This window comes from Phyllopteryx taeniolatus, chromosome 6 (genome assembly GCF_024500385.1).
Source record: "Phyllopteryx taeniolatus isolate TA_2022b chromosome 6, UOR_Ptae_1.2, whole genome shotgun sequence".
Taxonomy (NCBI): domain Eukaryota; kingdom Metazoa; phylum Chordata; class Actinopteri; order Syngnathiformes; family Syngnathidae; genus Phyllopteryx; species Phyllopteryx taeniolatus.
In genome coordinates, this window is record NC_084507.1 from 21,027,260 (window position 1) to 21,045,799 (window position 18,540).

The 18,540-nt window shown below is 42.4% G+C and overlaps 1 protein-coding gene across 9 annotated transcripts in view; it reads right to left on the bottom strand.

Moving 5' to 3' along the window:
* sema6e (sema domain, transmembrane domain (TM), and cytoplasmic domain, (semaphorin) 6E) overlaps nt 1-18,540 on the bottom strand; it is a 137,912-nt gene that overhangs the window by 34,401 nt on the left and 84,971 nt on the right. For 5 of the 9 annotated variants that reach the window (XM_061775535.1, XM_061775533.1, XM_061775537.1 and 2 more), the window contains 7 exons: nt 12,432-12,534; nt 10,380-10,615; nt 4,553-4,667; nt 3,391-3,448; nt 1,415-1,471; nt 1,195-1,296; nt 786-876 (listed from right to left, as the gene is read on the bottom strand). In XM_061775535.1, the coding sequence (XP_061631519.1) occupies nt 786-876; nt 1,195-1,296; nt 1,415-1,471; nt 3,391-3,448; nt 4,553-4,667; nt 10,380-10,548 (592 nt within the window). In that variant the 5' untranslated portion in view covers nt 10,549-10,615; nt 12,432-12,534. The remainder of the gene's footprint in view (nt 1-785; nt 877-1,194; nt 1,297-1,414; nt 1,472-3,390; nt 3,449-4,552; nt 4,668-10,379; nt 10,616-12,431; nt 12,535-18,540) is intronic. The other 4 variants (XM_061775541.1, XM_061775538.1, XM_061775540.1 and 1 more) reach the window with 1 other exon arrangement.

Sequence of the window (18,540 nt, forward strand, 5' to 3'; positions counted from 1 at the left end):
TTGCTGAAAAACTCACCTATTTGCTATTTCTGTGCTCTTTGCAACACCTTCTTATGCCACCAGATGGTGTCAAAAGCCAAGGAACCATGGTGAAGTGACACCTCTCAACTGAGAGACAATTCTAAACATTTTTAGGGAAGATATCAATTATTCCATTAATTTTATATAGTGATTCTCCTCAGTCGGGTGAGCTGGACTCACTCAAAGTTGACTTTTGGTGAGAGAAGCGGGGTACAACCTGGACTGGTCCCAAGTTAATGTCCAGGCAGATATAGACAAACAGGTATTCAAACTCACATTCACACGTATGGAAAATTTAGGATCACAGGTGAGGAGGAACATATCTCAGTTGACTTTTGGTGAGAGAAGCAGGATACACCCTTGAATTAGACGCGACTCGTGAGTCAAATGCATATTAAGCTACTCAGATGCGATACCGTCCATTTTCTGTAAGGCTTGTCCTCATTAGAGCCACGTGTGAGCTGGAGCCTATCCCATTTGACCTTCGGTGAGAAAAGTGAGGTACAGGCCTGACAGGTTGCCAGTCAATGTCAGGGCACATATAGACAAGCATTCACATCCAATGGACAATTTCTTTGTCTTCAAGGAAGCTAACGTGTTTGGAATGTGGGAGAAAAACCCCATGGAGAATATGCAAACGCCACACAGGCCGATATTTAAAGCCAGAACCGCTTGACTGTGAAGCAGACGTGTAAGGCATTACACCACTTTGCTGCCCAATATAACATAGACGTAATATAACAACACACTTAAAGTCCACTGACCTGCAAAAAGTCCAACATTGGACTGATGCGACTCGAACGGGCAACGAGCCTGACCGACCATCTCCTCACCATCCTGCTCCAAAGTTGACATCTGATGGATTACAGTGCATTTTTGATTCATCCTAAAATTTCACCAAAAAGCTCAAAATCCCTAACTTTTTGTGAGTAGTGTATTTATCAAAAAGTGACTTCTTAATGTCCATTTTGTAACAGTGAGGCAGAAGTCTTGCTCAGAAACTTTTATAAGAAATAGTGGGATAACTGAAGATGTTCTCTGTTGTTTCATTGAACACTTGAGTGGGTAGGCAATCCAGACAAACAAATTTGTACATAAGACAAAAAGTTAATTTGACATCATATAAATCTCCTTAAATATTGTTAGTATTATATTCATATGACGTGGTGGTACCTTGTAGTTACGGCATGTTGGGTTGAAGGCATTGGTCCCGCACGCAAACAGCATCTCGTCGTTGCGTGGCACCAGAACCTTGATGTAGTTGTAACATTCGTCCTGGTGGTGGGAGGGGAAAAAATATATAATAATAATAAAACAAAAAAAACAAAAAAATCAGGTGTCAGCGGACTTATGTGTGGGTGCTTGCACAAGTGAGTGAGCATGTGATACTTACGCTGTTCTTCCCTCGAACAGTGCACTTGTCCACATCCTTTGTCTTCCACGTCAGCTTCTGGGAAAATAACAAAAACCTGAGTGGTTTGGATGGAGCGTCACCTCCTAGCAGCCAAAATAAAAACATCAGAATCCCCGATGCCGAACTCGACACGAAACGTTATGCTAATCTGAGAAAAAGATAAACAAAAAAAGCTCAACTAAGAAAAAGTTAAGGAGAGGAGAAGACAGCAGGCTAAGGAGATGCTAAGAAGCACCTAGGAAGAGAAGATGAAGCTAAGAAGATGCTAAGAGAAGACAAGCTGAAAAGGTGCCTGAAAAAAGCTAAGCTAAGACAAAGCTAAACAAATAAGAGACTAAGCTAAGAAAAAGTTTGCGAGAGGAAGCTAGGCTAAGAAGATACTAAGCTAAGATGAGAAGACATAATGCTGAAAATATATTAAGAAGCTAAAATAAAGCCAAACAAGGAAGAAACTATGCTAAGAATAAGTTGAGGAGAAAACACAAGGCTAAGGAAATGCTAAGAAGCGGCTAAGCTAAAGAGAGAACATGAAGACAAGCTAAGAAGAGAAGAAGACACTAAGCTGAAAAGATGCTAATAAAAAGTTAAGGAGAAGCTAAGCTAAGAAGTAGTTAAGGAGAGAAGAAGGCTCTAAGCAAAGGAGATTTTAAGAAGCTAAGCCAAGGAGGGGAAGGTGCAGAAGATGAACAAAACACAGAAAAAAGATGAAGCTGTGACAAAGATGAAGAAGATGCAAAAGAGAACAGAAGAAGAACAAGACTGAGGACAAAGCAGAAGATGATGACAGGCTGACGTTGATCCGATACATTGTAACTATGCAAGCAATGAGTTAATTAACTGTGCCCGAGTAGTATTCCAAAAACACATTTTCAATGAACTGATCAGTGAAATATATCGTCCATTTTATAAAAATCCCCTTATAGTGATTATAGAGTAGGGAATAAAGGAATGGGGTTCTGAACACAGCCGAAGAAGTCTGTGAGAAGAGTAAAACTCACGCTGTCTAATGTGCACACAACGCGAGTGTCCATTTTTCACTCACACGCCGGCAAAGTACACAACACCGCACCAAAACACACCATACCACAACACAAACCAACACATCCCACTACAAAACACAACATGACAACAAAAGACAAAACTACACAACCCAACACATCATAGCATGACCCAACACAACAGACAAAACAACACAGAACAACCACAAGACACCACAAAACAACCACAATACACAACTCAACACCGTAAAACAACACAGGTCAAGACACCACAAAACACAAACAATACAACCACAATATTCCGAAGACACCACAAAACAATACACCACAAAACAATCACAACGTACCAAATAAGACACCAAAAGACAACAAGACACCACAAAATGACAAACATACCACACCCAACTCAATACACAACCTAACACACACATACACACGACAAGTCACTACAAAAGAAACCAAACACCATGAAACCGCAATTCAACACTAAAGAACACAAGAGTAAAGCTCACCAGATAAGACACCAAAAAACAATCCCAAAACAATCACAACACACCACTAGACGAGACACCAAAAAGCCCCGCGACACACAACACCACACAACAACACACCACACAAACGTTTCACGCAGGACCATCAGGAGATGGATTAGCTCTGCCTAATGTTAGGCATGCGTGCGAGGCGGACTTATCGGTGGCGGCATCCATCTTGGCCGCTCATCTCAATACAATAAGGTGGCGGCAGCGGCGGGCCGCTCGCTGCTTTTTATTTAAGTCCAATCATGTTTGACAAATGAGGCTGGCTTCCCTGGCGGCGCACGGCTCCGGGCCGATTGGATCCGTGATTGGAAAACACTTGAACGTTACCATAGTGGAATAACGAGACGCTGATGTTCACGCCTGATCGGGAAAACAAGCGCGGCAAGATCACGTGACGACGCGCAGCGACCTATCATACCTGCTGCGGGAGGATGTGCTCCGAGGACGCCGCCAGATTGATGGCAAACACGTGATCCCTGGAAGAGAAGGAGATGCTGACTGTTAGCCTAGCAAGAATTAACAATAATTGACATTCACAATCATTACTTGTCGCGTTAGCTGTCGCAAAGAAGACAATTCTATTAAACTGTAAAAACAAACGAGCTATTAACATCATTCAGTGGCTAAATCTCATCATAGAATATATTGCGTTAGAAAAAATATCAGCAGAACAAAAAAAATCAATTACACATATACGTAGATAGCTGGTCACCTTTCCTCAGCATGCTAAATCTAGACTCTTGATTCCTTTGCCTGAGTAGGGTGCCATTTGACTCCTCACTTACACTCTCGTCCTGTAGACTTGTATAATTCACATAATTAATGCCACCACACTTCAGTCGTACAGTCGGGTTCACGACCCTTGTCCTGCATGCTTCTTCTCCTGTCCTTGTCCTGTTCTATCTTGTCCTGTCCTTCCCTCACAGGGTGTAGCACTACAGCCCCATGCGACACTCATATTTAATGTTTCATTGTTGTAGATAATGTAATGATTTACTTCTCTCATCCTGTTTACAATTAGTGCTTTGTCTTTTGTCTTTGTTTCTCTCTCCCTTCTAGAAAATTTGATTCTCAATAAACCTGAATTATAATACCACAGCGGAAGCTTAAAAACTCCACTGTGACACAGTAAAACTGTTCCGGCATAAAAGGCATGCAGATTTTCCATTCTTCTTGACCTAACAGCCGAACAGGACAAGACAAAAAAAAAAAAATGAAATAGGCTCTTGATTGGTTGGATATTGTTCCAGTGGGAACTGTTCTATAAGGTCAAGAAAGGTCCAAATCAAGAAAGAGCACAATACGTGGATAGGCACTAAATGGTGAGTTTTCCAGCCAATGGTGGGTTGTTAGATTCCGCAGGAAAAATAGCTGAGTTTATATTGTATTAGAATTGAATAAAAAACATGTTTAGCAAACAACTCTCTTAACCACCTAGATTATTCTACATTAGGAGCAAACCAGGATATTTGGGAACAATTAGTGGTGGGAATCTGATCCAACAAGAGACTTTTCCCATGACAAGAGGTTCAACTCATGTATTTTTCCAAAGGTGACATTTTGGGTCTGCTGGGGCTGACCGTGCGGCGATGTAGAGCATATGGTTGATCCTGAGCATCCTCTGGAAGTCCAGACCCAGACGCTCTGTATCGTTGTCCTCCGTCAGGCCTTGGAAGCTGGGGAACAAATAGGATGCTGCAGGGATAATAAAAAAACAAACAAAAAAAAAACATTCAACTTCAGGAATACAAGCCAGACACACATATTCATTTGACTTATTCCTGATATACAATCGTTCTCTTCTCCTGCAGGGAATGCCCCGTTCAAAGTGGAATTTAGTTGAGTAAACATTTCCACATGTGAAAAAGACAAACAAGAAGGTGAAGACAAAGTATAGGATATAGGAAAAGACAGAAGACGAGGAAGAAGTAGGCTAAGAAAAGAAGATTTCATTTTCAAAGTGCAATTTTTTAACAATTAAGAAGAGGGGAAAAAAGAAGGAGGAAGAAGACGGCGAAGGACAGGACGAAGACAAAAAAGATGAAGTATAGGTTAAAAGAAAGAAAGAAGAGAAATAATTGATTTTCAAAGCACATTTATTAAACAATTCAAGGTGAGATACTCATGTTACTATTTCAAGCTAATAAGACTCCCCCCCCAAAAAGCAAAATCTCAGGAAAAAACAGGCCTTGGACCAGCTCATAATTAAAAAGGAAAAAACAAATCTATTCTTCAGATGGAAAAGAAAAAAAAGATGCAGAAAAAGAGGATCAAGATCAAAAGATTGACTTTAAGACAAAGAATGATGAAAACAATGACAAAAGTCAAATGACAAAGAAAGGAAGAAAATGAAAATTTTGGGGGGGATTTTGAGAACACCACTTTATTAAGAAAAGAAAATGAACAAAAAGAGGAGGGAGAGGACAATTAAGAACACGTGCATTTAACTTATACCCAATACAACATGTTGGGTCTCCTCCTGTAGAGCATGTCGTGTTCAGTTTTGAGCATCAAGAGGACATGTCTTGGAAGTTGTTTTCCACATTGTGTGTGTGTGTGTTTAAAACAGGAAAAGGAAGGGCCTAAAGGGCCAAAAGTTCCGGAAGTTCCCATTGGAGTCGAGCCGCTCCATGAAAGGATCACAATTGAATGAACACAAATGTTTCTCCCAGCAGGGATTCGGTTCAAATGCTCGTCTGGATTCGATCGCGGAAAGACTTAAGTCATTCCAGGCCCCGGACCTTCACCCGCAGTGTTCCCCCACTGCTTTTGAATCTGATTTTAAATCCCTCCCAAGTCCTTTTCCTGAAGCTGCGATGATCAAAGCACAACAAAACATGAGAAGCACAACTTCACTTCTTCACTTTCGTGACAACAAAGAGCAATTAGGAAACCAAAGTCGTCATGTTTGCTTTTTGGGAATTCTCTTTTTATTAGAGCACTCCTGACTACAGTACAATCATTCCCTGACATGAGGACATCTGAGGAATTTATTTGAAGGGCTTTAAAATAAAAATGAGGGAAACCATAAGTACAACGTGGCCCGTGCTGAAAATGAGTTTGACACCACTAAATTGTAGATAAATGGCTGCTTTTGGAATGTATAAATGGGCAGCATGTCTTTGGCAACGCTCAGCACGATTAACTGTGATTGCCGTCCACTGGGCTCCATTCTTGTCATGCGTAAAACAATTTGAAAACGATTCCGCTCAGGTTGTCTGTTTCATAGCGGGAATTAAAGTCGCTAGTCAAATTATTTTGAAAAATAGTCACTAGAGTGGAATTAAAAAAAAAACAACAAAAAAAACCAAAAAGCGATCATTTTCTAAAAATGGATTTCTACAGTACCATACAGGTGAAGTCCAAATTTAGAGTTGCACGCATTCAATGCAGTACCACGTTGTGCTGCAAAATGCCAGGCAGCACTGAAGTTTCATGAAAGAATTGTGGCGGAATTAAGAGAAAGAAGAAGAGGCAGGGAAGGTCCCCAGCTTTGCTCTAGTGATACTTGTTATGCCCACAGAGCAGAGAGAATGTATGCCTCGGAGTATTGTAGAATGCCCTGTTTGTATGTGTTGCTGTGCATGTGTGTTAAAACATCAGTTTAGTGAAGGTTTATAATTAATGGAACATCAAGGCAAATTTCTGTTAGCCCGTCCATAGTCCGTCATAAAACTCACTTCATTCATTCCAATATCATTGTTTAAAACCTTAACGACGAATACTGTACATGATCGCTGCACCTGTTTTTAGCCTGTTGTGAAATTATATTCGCCATGTGCAATGATGGAATGTAATGTGCAACTGTACTACACTGTACAGTTTGTTGACTGTAATTGTATTTGCTTGTATTTTGCGTTTTTACTCCACTGTCTGTTGCAAGGTCAGCATTGCAAATGAGAATCTTTTCTCAATAGCCTCACCTAGATAAATACAGGTCCCATAAATATAGCGTTTCGCATAATATGTTAGAATTAAGCTACAGGGTTTTTGTTAGACAAGTGGTTTGGTTGAGCATTTTGGTGTTTAAATATACATTTTATTTTATTTTGTTTCATGTATACAGTAAACTTCAGCTGGGAGTGACAAATAGTTTGAAGCAAGCACACTTTACAATTTATTTAGTGAACTGTGTGAGCGAGAAAGAACAGCTGCTCAGGAATACTTAAAAGTGTTTTTCAATAAGTTTACGTATTAAAAGTGTGTGGAAGGGGTGAAGCTACGCAAAAAACTAGCTCCTCTCTTTTTGCAGCTATGGCTGTCAGCTAGAAAAAAAAAACAATGAAAAAAAATGTCCTGAGAAATAAACTCAAACCAACCAATAAAAAACAATGAATTGCCTTGCCATGTTTATAGTTCTTCATTCAACTGGAGTTCCATTTCAAAGCTTTTCCCTCCAAGGAGACAAATCAGCTGACCGGTCCGAACATTCCCTATCCGACTCTTAAGTGACTCTGTAGCACTTTTATGGACTCCATATCAGGAGGACCCGATGTAACGGCATCACCCGCCGGACCTTGGGCTGACAAATGGCTCTCATTACGTCGGCCGCCGCTATTAGCGCAGACACTGCTACTTCTGCTAATGGCTGCCCCTCGCCTCCACCGAGATCCATTAGAGTGCTCGGACCTCAGTCTCTCTCTCCCATCCATTACATCCCGTCACTTCCTCTCAGCGTGATGGGGGTCTGATGACTGAGGTTTTTGAGGGAGTCCTTCCATCTTAACAAGGACCAATCAACATCCATGCAAGCAGTCCAATAAAATATCACAAATGCAATTTTGGTCGGAATTGAGTGTGAATGCTGATCCTGGACTGAACAAGACAAACTTCATTCATAGAGCACTTTTTGTACAATGACATGCAACTCAAAGTGCTTTACAGAGTTAAAATCAATCGCGTCCAAGCCACTCATCCATCCAGACACACACATGTGAACAAGGGTTGGGAATCTCTGGAATGAGGCCAATTCGATACATATCTAGATACAAAGGTAGCGATTTGATTTAAAAAAACATTCAAAAAGGACATCTTTACAGGCCGAACGATTCGATGCGATTCGATTCCGTATGGGAGCGATACGATTCTCGATTCACTACGGTGCACAAAAAATGCTGCTGTGTTTGGGTGTAAACATAACGTTACCTGCGGAGCACAGCACGGGGCCTCTTGCGCTTGTTTTATGAGATGCAAATCATAAAGCCTCAGGCGACCAATTCGTAGCCTCGCGATATCCGGTCAACAGTCCTACAACCAATGAATCTAAGGACTCCTGGCGGATTTTGTATCAATAACAGCATCTACTACCGATACTGTCGTATCTCTCGCCTTTACGAACGGATATTCGGCCGCAACGGTTTATCGTTCCCAACCTTCATGTGGACACACACAGTTAAAAATGAAAATAATAAAAATGAAATAAGCTATGGCTGAGCACAGAAATGCTGTGGAATGAATTACATTGTTGAAATATAGAATGTGAGACTTGAAGTTGGAATGGTTTGAATCTGTCAAGAAATGTGGAAGGAGGAGGTAAATATGTAAAATAACTGAAATTTGGGAAATTAATTTTGAAAGTGTGGAATTACTGGAATGTGGTAAATATGGACTTATGCAACTCTATTCCAGAAAAAGGGGAAATTGGAAATTTCCAACTGTTGATTCGAAAAAAAAATGCAAACAACGTTTGGTTCAGGACAAATGGATGTAGCCTGACATCATCCATCAGTCCATTTTCTGAGCCGCTTATCCTCACTAGGGTCGCGGGCATGCTGGAGCCTATCCCAGCTATTGAACCCCGCTCCTCAGAACTGTGAGGCTGACGCTCTAACCAGGCCTGACATCATCACAAAGAAAACAAACAGTATTCTTTTGTAACCCTGAGGCCTTGTTTTATTTCACTACCCTTTCAGCTTGTTCTTGGCCATTTCTGACCAGGTAGAGAATATAGGATGTCATTTAAAAAAAAAAAAAGAAAGGGGGAAAAAAAAGAAATGCTTTTTTTACTTCATAATGTTTTTCACTACCAACATTTCTTGTCATTGGTATGAAATATATCATCATTATTATGTTCATCCTCATATATCATTTTAATTTTCTAACCCTTTAAAATTGCATCATTCATATATTTCATCAGAGTGCAGTAAGCTATTAAATGCCTCTTTTGGAAATTAAGAACATTACATAAAATTTCTACCTTGGACAAAAACTGATAAATGGTGTCATCTGGTAGAAAACAAACAAACAAGCAAAAAAAAAGAATGTGAATGTTCAATCAAACGTTGAGACTGGAATGAAATCCATTTTAACCAAAATATAAGATTCAATCAAATAAATAAGAAATTAAAAAAATGTAGTTTTCATGGGTTTCAATTGGCCCAAAGCGGCCACGATAGATCCAAAAAGTAAAATTTGATTCAAATAGTACATTATTGACATATTTCATTGTTAAAAAAAGACAAAGACATGAGCTGGACACAAATGGGCAGCAGAGCCCAGAACCTCATGCAGGTCAGCCATGGTTTTTGTTGACGTTTGATGGAGATGCTGTGTGGTTATCACATCGCCAGAGTCAAATGGAATATTTCAGAATTCAGAAGTCTTTCATGTAACGTGAACCTAATTCAGTCAGTCACTCCTCCCACCACACACGTGCCACACAAGCATATTAAAATCGGATTTTATTATCAGTCAATGTTTATTTAGGACTTACAATTACGATACTTATGATTTAGCGACTTACATTCTAAAAGTGAACTGTTGTGTCTTTTTAACAACTGATGCAAAATTTGAGTGCATTTTGTTCTATTCCGTTGTGTTGTTGTGGGTTCAATATTGCTGTTGTGTACGTCACTCCTACATATATTGAAAAATAACTTGCATGCATGTGTGTTTGCGTGCACGTGTATTTGTGTACTTGTGCAGCACTGTGGGTTTTCATGTGTTTACATGCACGTGTGCTTACATTTACATGTGTATACTTGCATGTGTCTTTACATGCAGGAGTCTGTTTTCAAGCTGGTGTGTGTACAGTGTTCCCCTGCGGATTTTTGGGGAACATGGGCATCTTGGTGCCAATGAACTACGTTGAATTGGGGGGCGAGGCGCTTCACCATCTTGGTGCCAAGGAACTAAGTTGAAGTGAAGGGAAGAGCTTCATTTAGACAGGCCAAAGCCCTCTCAATTGAAAAGTAGTGCTAAACTGCTGTCTGGTGATATCTATAGGTAATTCTAAACCTTTATGGAGGGGTGTCAATTACTCACAGATTTTCACTATTTGTTGCAGGGCTCGGTCCCTAACATCTACGTGTGTGACTAAACAACATAAGCTGACTCCCCCCCCATGGTGGACCAACAGCGTATCAGTAGGCATTGCCGCAGCACGAAGCGAGAGGATGCTGTACTCACACTCTCGTCCAACTACGCTGATGGGCTCCAGATCCTGAGGGAAGGGGGTGGCCCCACCGGTGGGCGGCGGCGGCAAGGAGGCGGCGGTGCCCAGTAGCAGCAGCAGCAGGAAGGGGAGGTGCAAGGGGGGCGAACTGGGAAAGAGGGGTGGCCGCGGCGTCCGCCTCATGGTGGCTCCCAAAGTGACGACTCAGCAGGAACACATGGCCCCCCACCCCCCACGACTCAGCTCCAACCTAACAAAAAGACAAAAAAAAAAAGGTGCATTGTGTATTTATTAGATGAGATTGACTGGTCATCATTCCAGGATGTACCCCGACTCTCGCCCCAAATCAGCTGGGATAGGTTTCAGCACACCTACGACTCTAACGAGGATAAAATGGTAGTGTACTCTAGGCACGGTTAATTACATCACTGCTGTGACATTATTGCAAAAGTACCAGCTCTTGCATCTTCCGTAAAAAACGGTTTAATTCTTTCCATGATTTTTAAATTGTCACTACTTAGTTTAAATAAAGTACAATATTATAGTGTGATTTTTCTTGTTAAAAAACACATTACAACATTTTCTGTTGTTTATTTGGGAGGCTGGAATGGATTAACATTCCCATTTTGAAGCGGAAAGATGATTTGAGTTACACACATGGTCATGGAATGGATTAAACTCTTATCTCAAGGCACCACTGAATTTTTTTTTTGTGTGCATTTTTCCAAATTAATACAAACTAAGTACTTTGTCCATCCGTGTTGTGTCGTGTTGCTGTTTCTGTATTGGAGCAATGCATCATGGTATCCATTTAATTTTCTAGTGACCATTGGTTGACACTTTTCATGATGAATTGTGCGTTACAATGAGGACACTATATACTCACTGCATATGCGAACAGCACTACAAAATGGCTAACTCACTATACAAGGAACTATATAGTGAATAGGGAGCGATTCTCAACACTACCCGTGCATTCAGGTGCCGCTAACATTTCCAGGACAATGCCTGCCCCGGAATGACTATCATTAGTTGGATGTTGTGCAAGCTTCTTGTTCATGTTGTGCTTGTGGAATGTTCTCATCTCGGTGTAAGGAGGCCGAGCAGCCAGCCAAAAGGATTTATTAATCTCAAAAGTCAAAGATTATTCTCTTGTCGCAACTCTTCCTGTTTTGTTGCTGCTGCTGTCATGAACACATGGGCACGCTCTGCAACACGCCACCGATGTAGTTCGCGGGGCACAAGACAAAAACGTTGCATCAGCTTCAGAGGACAAAAGATTTTTTGTTGGATTTATTCTGCTTTGTCGACTTTGGGCCAAAAACAGACACTATAGTGCAGTTTTCAGACGGGGGGGGGGGGGGCGGGAAGAAAAAAAAGGAAAGGATATGAGGATATGCGTCGAATGAATAACATGAACACAGCATATTCATGCTATCATATTTATAGCATTTGTTTGTATTATTAAGGCATAATCACACACAGGAAACCTTTATCAAAACATTCCATCAATTTTCTACAGTTCTTCTCCTCATTAGGGTCACGAGGGAGATGGAGTCTAGCCCAGTTGACTTTTGGCAAGAGAAGTGAGGTACACCCTGGACTGGTCGCCAGCCAATCGCAGGGCACATTTACTGTAGTATAGTCAAACAAGCAGTGATATTCACAGCTATGGATGTTTCAGGGTAAAAGGTGAGCTGGAGCCTATCCCAGTTAATCTTTGGGGAGGGAAGCGGGATACAACCTGGACTGACTGCCAGTCAAACATGGAAAAACAGGCTATCAACGAATAACCGTTCACATTCACACCTGCGCACAATTTAGCGTCACGGGTGAGCTGTAGTCTATCACAACTGACTTTTGGCGAAAGAAGTTGGATATATCCTAGACAGGTCGGCAGCCAATCGCAGGCCAAAAAACATTGCAAGCCAATGGACAACGGAGTCTGATGTGAGCTGGAGCCTATCCCAGTTTACTTTTGATGAGAGAAGCGGGGTACACCCTAGACTAGTTTTTAGTCAATCACAGGGCACATATACAGTAGACAAAGAAGCATAAACACTCACATTCACACCTATGGACAATTTCGGGTCACGGATGAACTGTAGCCTATCCCAGTTGACTTTTGGCGAGAGAAGCGGGATACACCCTGGACTGGTTGCCAGCCAACTGCATGGAAAAACAAAGTAAAATCAAATGACCATTTACACTCACACCTGTGGGCAATTTTGGGTCACGGGTGAGCTGGAGTCGAGTCTATCCCAATGGACTTTTTGGTGAGAGACGTGGCGTGCACCTTGAACTGGTCGCTAGTCAGTCACAGGGCAGATACAAACAAGCATTCACACTCATATTTACACCTATGGACAATTTAGGGTCATGACTGATTACCCACGCAAGCACGGGGGAAAACATGCAAAACTACACACAGGATGAGATTTAAACCCAGAACCTCTTGACTGTGAGTCAGACAGGTCAACCGTGCTGCCCTAAAACAAAATCCATCTCATTTAATTAGTGGGGACATATTTAATGTCTGTTTAACAAGCTTTCGGTCTCACAAGCCTCTCACCAATTATTGTAACAGCTACATTAGGTTATGTTTTATTGACCTTCCCACAAGGAAATTTGGCTTTTCCACATTTGGTGTAGCGTGGTCAGTTCTTGTCTTCTCTCGCTGTCGGCCAGCTTCTCCTCGGACGTCAATCCTGGCAAGATCCTGCACGGGAGGCAAAGTCGAAGCTCAAAGCTTTAGGGACCTCGGGCTGGCATAAGATCGATGAAACCGGCTGGCCAACTCGGAGACGGGACCAACTGTCACTCGCCTCAGCTCGAGGTTAAGAGACGTTCCCGTGAGAGCCGCCTGAGTGGCACTGATGGCGAGTAGGGTCCCAACCCCCCGCATCTCATCCTGCTTGGCATCTGGCGACAACCCCCGCCTAACCCCCTCCCACTCCTCCAATAAGGCGGTACGCATGAGGCGAACTTTGGTTTCTTTTTAGGCATCAGAGTGAACTAAGTGGTTATCAAGTCTCTCTTACAGTCAGTAGCAACGTGAAAAGTGGCCACCATCTTTGTGGAATTTTCTCAAAAAACATGGAATGAGCATCTAAAATCCTCAATAATAAATAAATTCACAAAAAAACAATTGCGGAAGTACATGGCCTATTATTATTTATCATCATTTCAAATGATGCCATTAGAAACGTAACAGTAATTTTGACGCGTCAACGTCCCTGCATTTCAGCCTGCACGAGCGATCAGTGGATATTTTTTTAACTGAAATTTGTCAGCCAATCGGAGAAGGCATTCCCTAAGTATCAGACAAAATGAGATAGTCGAGGAGATTACTTGAGAAAAAAAATTCAATTTTACTGTTTTACTCAAATTTGAAAGTACTTTTGACCAGATTTTCTATAGGCAATATCACACACAAAAGAAATGCTCCCTAAAAACAAAAAAAAACTAAATTTCTCCAGAACCTATGACCCGATTTTCAAAATTCTTGCTGCATTCTACCCAGGTTGAAGTGGTCGCTCCAACCAGACTCAGGATTTTGACAGACTGTCATTTTTGACTAATCTTGTCCCGTTGCCCCAGTCAGTGGCGGTTTGCCGGCATGTGCAATATGTGTGGCCCCAACTGCTATCTGAAATGTTTTTCTATTATGTAAAGGGTGGGAGCGGCACGGTGGACGACTGGCTAGAGCGTCAGCCTCACAGTTCTGAGGACCCGGGTTCAATCTCCGGCCCCGCCTCTGTGGAGTTTGCATGTTCTCCCCGTGCCTGCGTGGGTTTTCTCCGGGCACTCCGGTTTCCTCCCACATCCAAAAACATGCATTAATTGGAGACTCTAAATTGACCGTAGGTGTGAACGTGAGTGCGGATGGTTTGTTTGTACGCGCCCTGCGATTGGCTGGCAACCAGTTCAGGGTGTACCCCGCCTCCTGCCCGATGATTGCTTGGATAGGCTCCAGCACGCCCGCGACCCTAGTGAGGAGAAGCGGCTCAGAAGATGGATGGATGTAAAGGGTGGGAATGGGGGTTCTCGAAAAGGGTGCCATTAAATCTAGTATTGCACTGCTAACAGTTCTGCGGTTTGGGGTTTGAATCAGGGCTCTGGATTCCTCCTTCCAAAAACATACATGTTAACATAACTGGAGACTGTAAATTGTCCATAGGGGTGCATGTGAGTGTGAATGCTTGTTTTTCTGCATGTGCCCTTCAATTGGCTGGTGAAAAGCTCAGGGTGTAGCCTGCTTGTCACACTCAAGTCAGCTGGCATGAGGTCCATCTCATTCGTGGCTTTTATGAGGATAAGCGGTAGAGAAAACAGATCGTTGTATGGATAGTTAAGTTAGATAGTTTCATGTTCATGTTACTCCGGCCATCACTCGTCTTTGGGAATACTAATGTAGGTTTTAGAATGTAGATCCCCTGGAGTGTTTTTTGTTTTTCCCGCTTCATACTTCTAAAGTAGACCGGAAAATCATTGTGTTCGACAGTCCAGCTTTAAATGCCTTCTGCGGAAGGCGCCAGGCAGGTGAGCGACTTACTCCCAGAGCTCTTGCGCTTGAAAGGCCCTCAATGCTATCCAAGATCAACGTTCTCCCACTCCGGGAAAGTCTGCAGGTGTCGATATGTGGCAGCTGCCTTCAAAGTCTGGTAATTGGAGCTTGACTGGAAGTGCGACAACCTGTCTGACACCCCTTGGTCTGCCGTCGTGGCTCGCAAGGGATTTGTGCTCCCAATTATTCGCCGGCGCTCCCTGATCCCGCATCCAATTTGCTGCATGGACCTTGGCGTGGTCAGCCTCCGGAAATCTAATTAGCAAACTTTCTCCAGTCGCAGGTGCAAAGTTGAAGCTAACAGACGCTAGCAGCCCACGGTTGGCTGTCACAGGACGCAAATAAGCGGGAACGCCGTGGCTCCGAGCTCACAATAAAGCGTTTGTTCCGCAAGCGTCCACGTTTCCATCATGGGTTGTTTTCCTGCTGTGGCATTAGCGTCCACATGAGCTTGTTTTTCCCCCAGGCAACCTTTTACTTTCTGCTGTGTCATGGCTAAACACGAGTTAGCCTCTAGCTTGTTGACACGACATGGTTGGAAGCAACAATTAATGCTAACGTGAAGCTCTTTGGGACATGAGACCTGGTTAAATATGAAGACTAAAATGCTGAAATGCTGAAGACAATAAGTAATGCGTGAATAAACATGCACACTAAAATGCAAATATTATATCATACCTAATGCTAGTTATGCAGGTCAAAAACAAGGAGTGAAGCTAACATGCAGCTAGATGAAGCTCTTTAGCACATAAGGTGACGCTAAAATGCTGACATGCCAACATACTACTGTTGTGTCAGGGCTGGACAGTTAGCCTTTAGCTCGGTGATATGGTCGACAGCAATGAGAGAAGCTGGCATGGAGCTGAGTGAAGCTCTATGGGACAGGAAAAGGTGCAGCCGAAATGCTGACATTTTTACACTCTAAAATAGCAACTGAAAGGCTAAGAGAATAACATACAAACATGTTAAAGATGCAGACTAAAATGGTGAAACTCCAAGTGGTACCGTGACTTGCCTTTAACATAGAGTTTTTCAAGTTGGGCCTGGTACCCACTTTTATACGCCCCCCCCCCCCAAAAAAAAAAAACAAAAACAAAAAACGATATCGGGTATGACGTTTATTTACGGCCATTATCTTGTTCCTGAGTCAGGACGCTTCTCGATTGGCTACATTCTGTTCCACGCCACAATTAACTGCATCAAGACGCTTTCCCCACACACAAAGATTTTTGATCATAAATATTGAACACATTCAGTATTTAAGATTGTTCGCTCTGACTCGTTTAGGACTATATAATCGGGACAAATCCACTCTTAACTCACATCACACCTATGGATAAACTTATAGGTTTAGGACATAAGATGGTCCATGGTCAGGAAGGGACAATATAAAAATAAAACAAATTAAATAATAAATACATTTAAAAAAAACATCCCGAGCTTCAGATACGCCGCCGCTGAATGGGACAAACAGTCAAAAACATAAGTCCAAACTCTTACAAAAACTGCTGTCGGTCACAATTTACACCCAGATGTTCACACGTAGGTTAACGGACTGCAGTCCTTGACATCACTTACTAGGCCACACCCCTTAAAGGCACACATCCAACACATGAATACTACATTGCACATAGTAATTCAACTTTAGAAAAACACTTTACAGTGAACCCCTGCGATTCAGAGGGGATTGGGACAGAGCCCTGCCGTGAACAGCGAAAGTCCGCAGGCAAATGATGGGCCCCTAAAAAGGTTTTGAATAATTGCCTACAGATGCCACAACATGGCAGCAAAGCACTATTTTTATCTAAATGAAATTCCTCAACTCAGTTTAACATAGTTGCTAGGCACCAAGATGACAAGATGGCAGGAAAGCACTACTTTTGTTGAAATGAAGCTTCTCAATTCACTTCAACATTGTTACCTGGCCCCAAAATGGCAGCAAAACTTTTGAGAGTTTGTTAGGGAAATGAAGAGGACGGGTAAAAAAATATTGCAAATGTTTACTCACGAATGCAGGACTGCAAATACGCAGGGGTTCAATATTAAAAAAACGAAACAAACAAAATTGTGGTGGTTTTTTTTTGGGGGGGGGGGCTGGAACATCAATGGCATTTGGGGAAATCTGATTTGCAAAACAAGTAAACTCAGTTACGAACTTGGTCATGGGACGAATTAAACTGGTAAGTCAATTTATCAAATGTACTAACTAAAATATTAAGATGACAATATAGAGTTTAGTAACCAGTTCATTAACACGAGGGACTACACGGGACTACATTCTAACATGATGTTCTGCTGTGATGTGATGTGAGGCAGTAGGAAGTAGCCACATCCCGGGTGCACAGGTTCATTGCTGGCCGCAGCTGATTGAAGATAAAAGAGATGAAATGTGCTTTTGATTGCGCTCTTAATGGCTGTGTCGTCCCAGCCAAGAGTGGACGATAAAATCTACTGCAGGCGTTTATTATTTTTATTGGCAACCACACATTCATACGCTGGACCTTTGGGTCGTTATCACACGCCTCCCTAACATGCTTCTTCGCGTCATCTACTCGTTAGCACGTCTGTTCTGTGTTGGATCTTCCTGTGTGGAGTTTGCGTGTTACTCCCTCTTTCCAAAAGCATGTAAATATGTTAACTTCATTAAAGACCTTAGGTGTGAATTTAAATCCTTATTTGACAAACAGTCTGATGTGTACCCCACTTCGAGCTCCAAACGTCAACTGGGATAGACCCCAGCTCACCCGCCAAAATAAGGGCTGTAGAAAATGGATGGCTTTTGTATTAGCTACATGCAAACTGGAATGCTTTGAAATGTTACACAACAGCATGGGTTTTCAAATTGAGATACTCATGTGATTGTCTCCCCTGATGGGTCACATCATTCCGAGCATGAATCATCAGACACCGCGGCTGGCATGACGTAGCATAGCATGTGTGTGGCTCTCGGAACATGACGGCTTTGCGATGGAGCAAGAAGACATTGTCTATCATTTCAGTCTACTTGTCAGGAGGAATAGAAAAGTCCCAAGGCTTCAGACGTAGGACGGATGAAGCCTTTCAATCTTATTCTTCCCACCATCGCACCTTAATTATTCAGTTTGAACTTCTGAGCGGGCCGACCATTCCCGACCCGCTGTGCGCTCACCATCACTCATAATCCACATGGGTCTGTTGGTAACGCTCAGACTTTAAAATATTCCGGGCGCCATCCAGTGACCATCAAGTCCCCGCCTTCTCTCGCATCACCTCATCAATAATTCAGCCTACGATTGAAAAGCACCACCTGATACCTCCAGTATCTCCATACCTCATATCCAACACACGAGTCCCGGCAGCTTCGTTCCGCTGAAGGGCGTCGTGGCGCAATCAATATTGTTTTCTCGTATTGGCCGACTTTCCTTCTCAGAGTTTGTATTTGTGTCCGGGCTGACAGTCGAGCAGAGTTCAGGGCATCCCCCGGTATTCTGTGTTATCGTCATGCTGAGCTAAAAGTAGCTCTGATCTGTTGGACAGTTGACACAAAGACCTTTGCTTCATCAAATAAATCTGCTGTCCTGAAGTGTTTTTTTTCACTGGATCACACAAATGGTGTCCAGAGTGTAAAG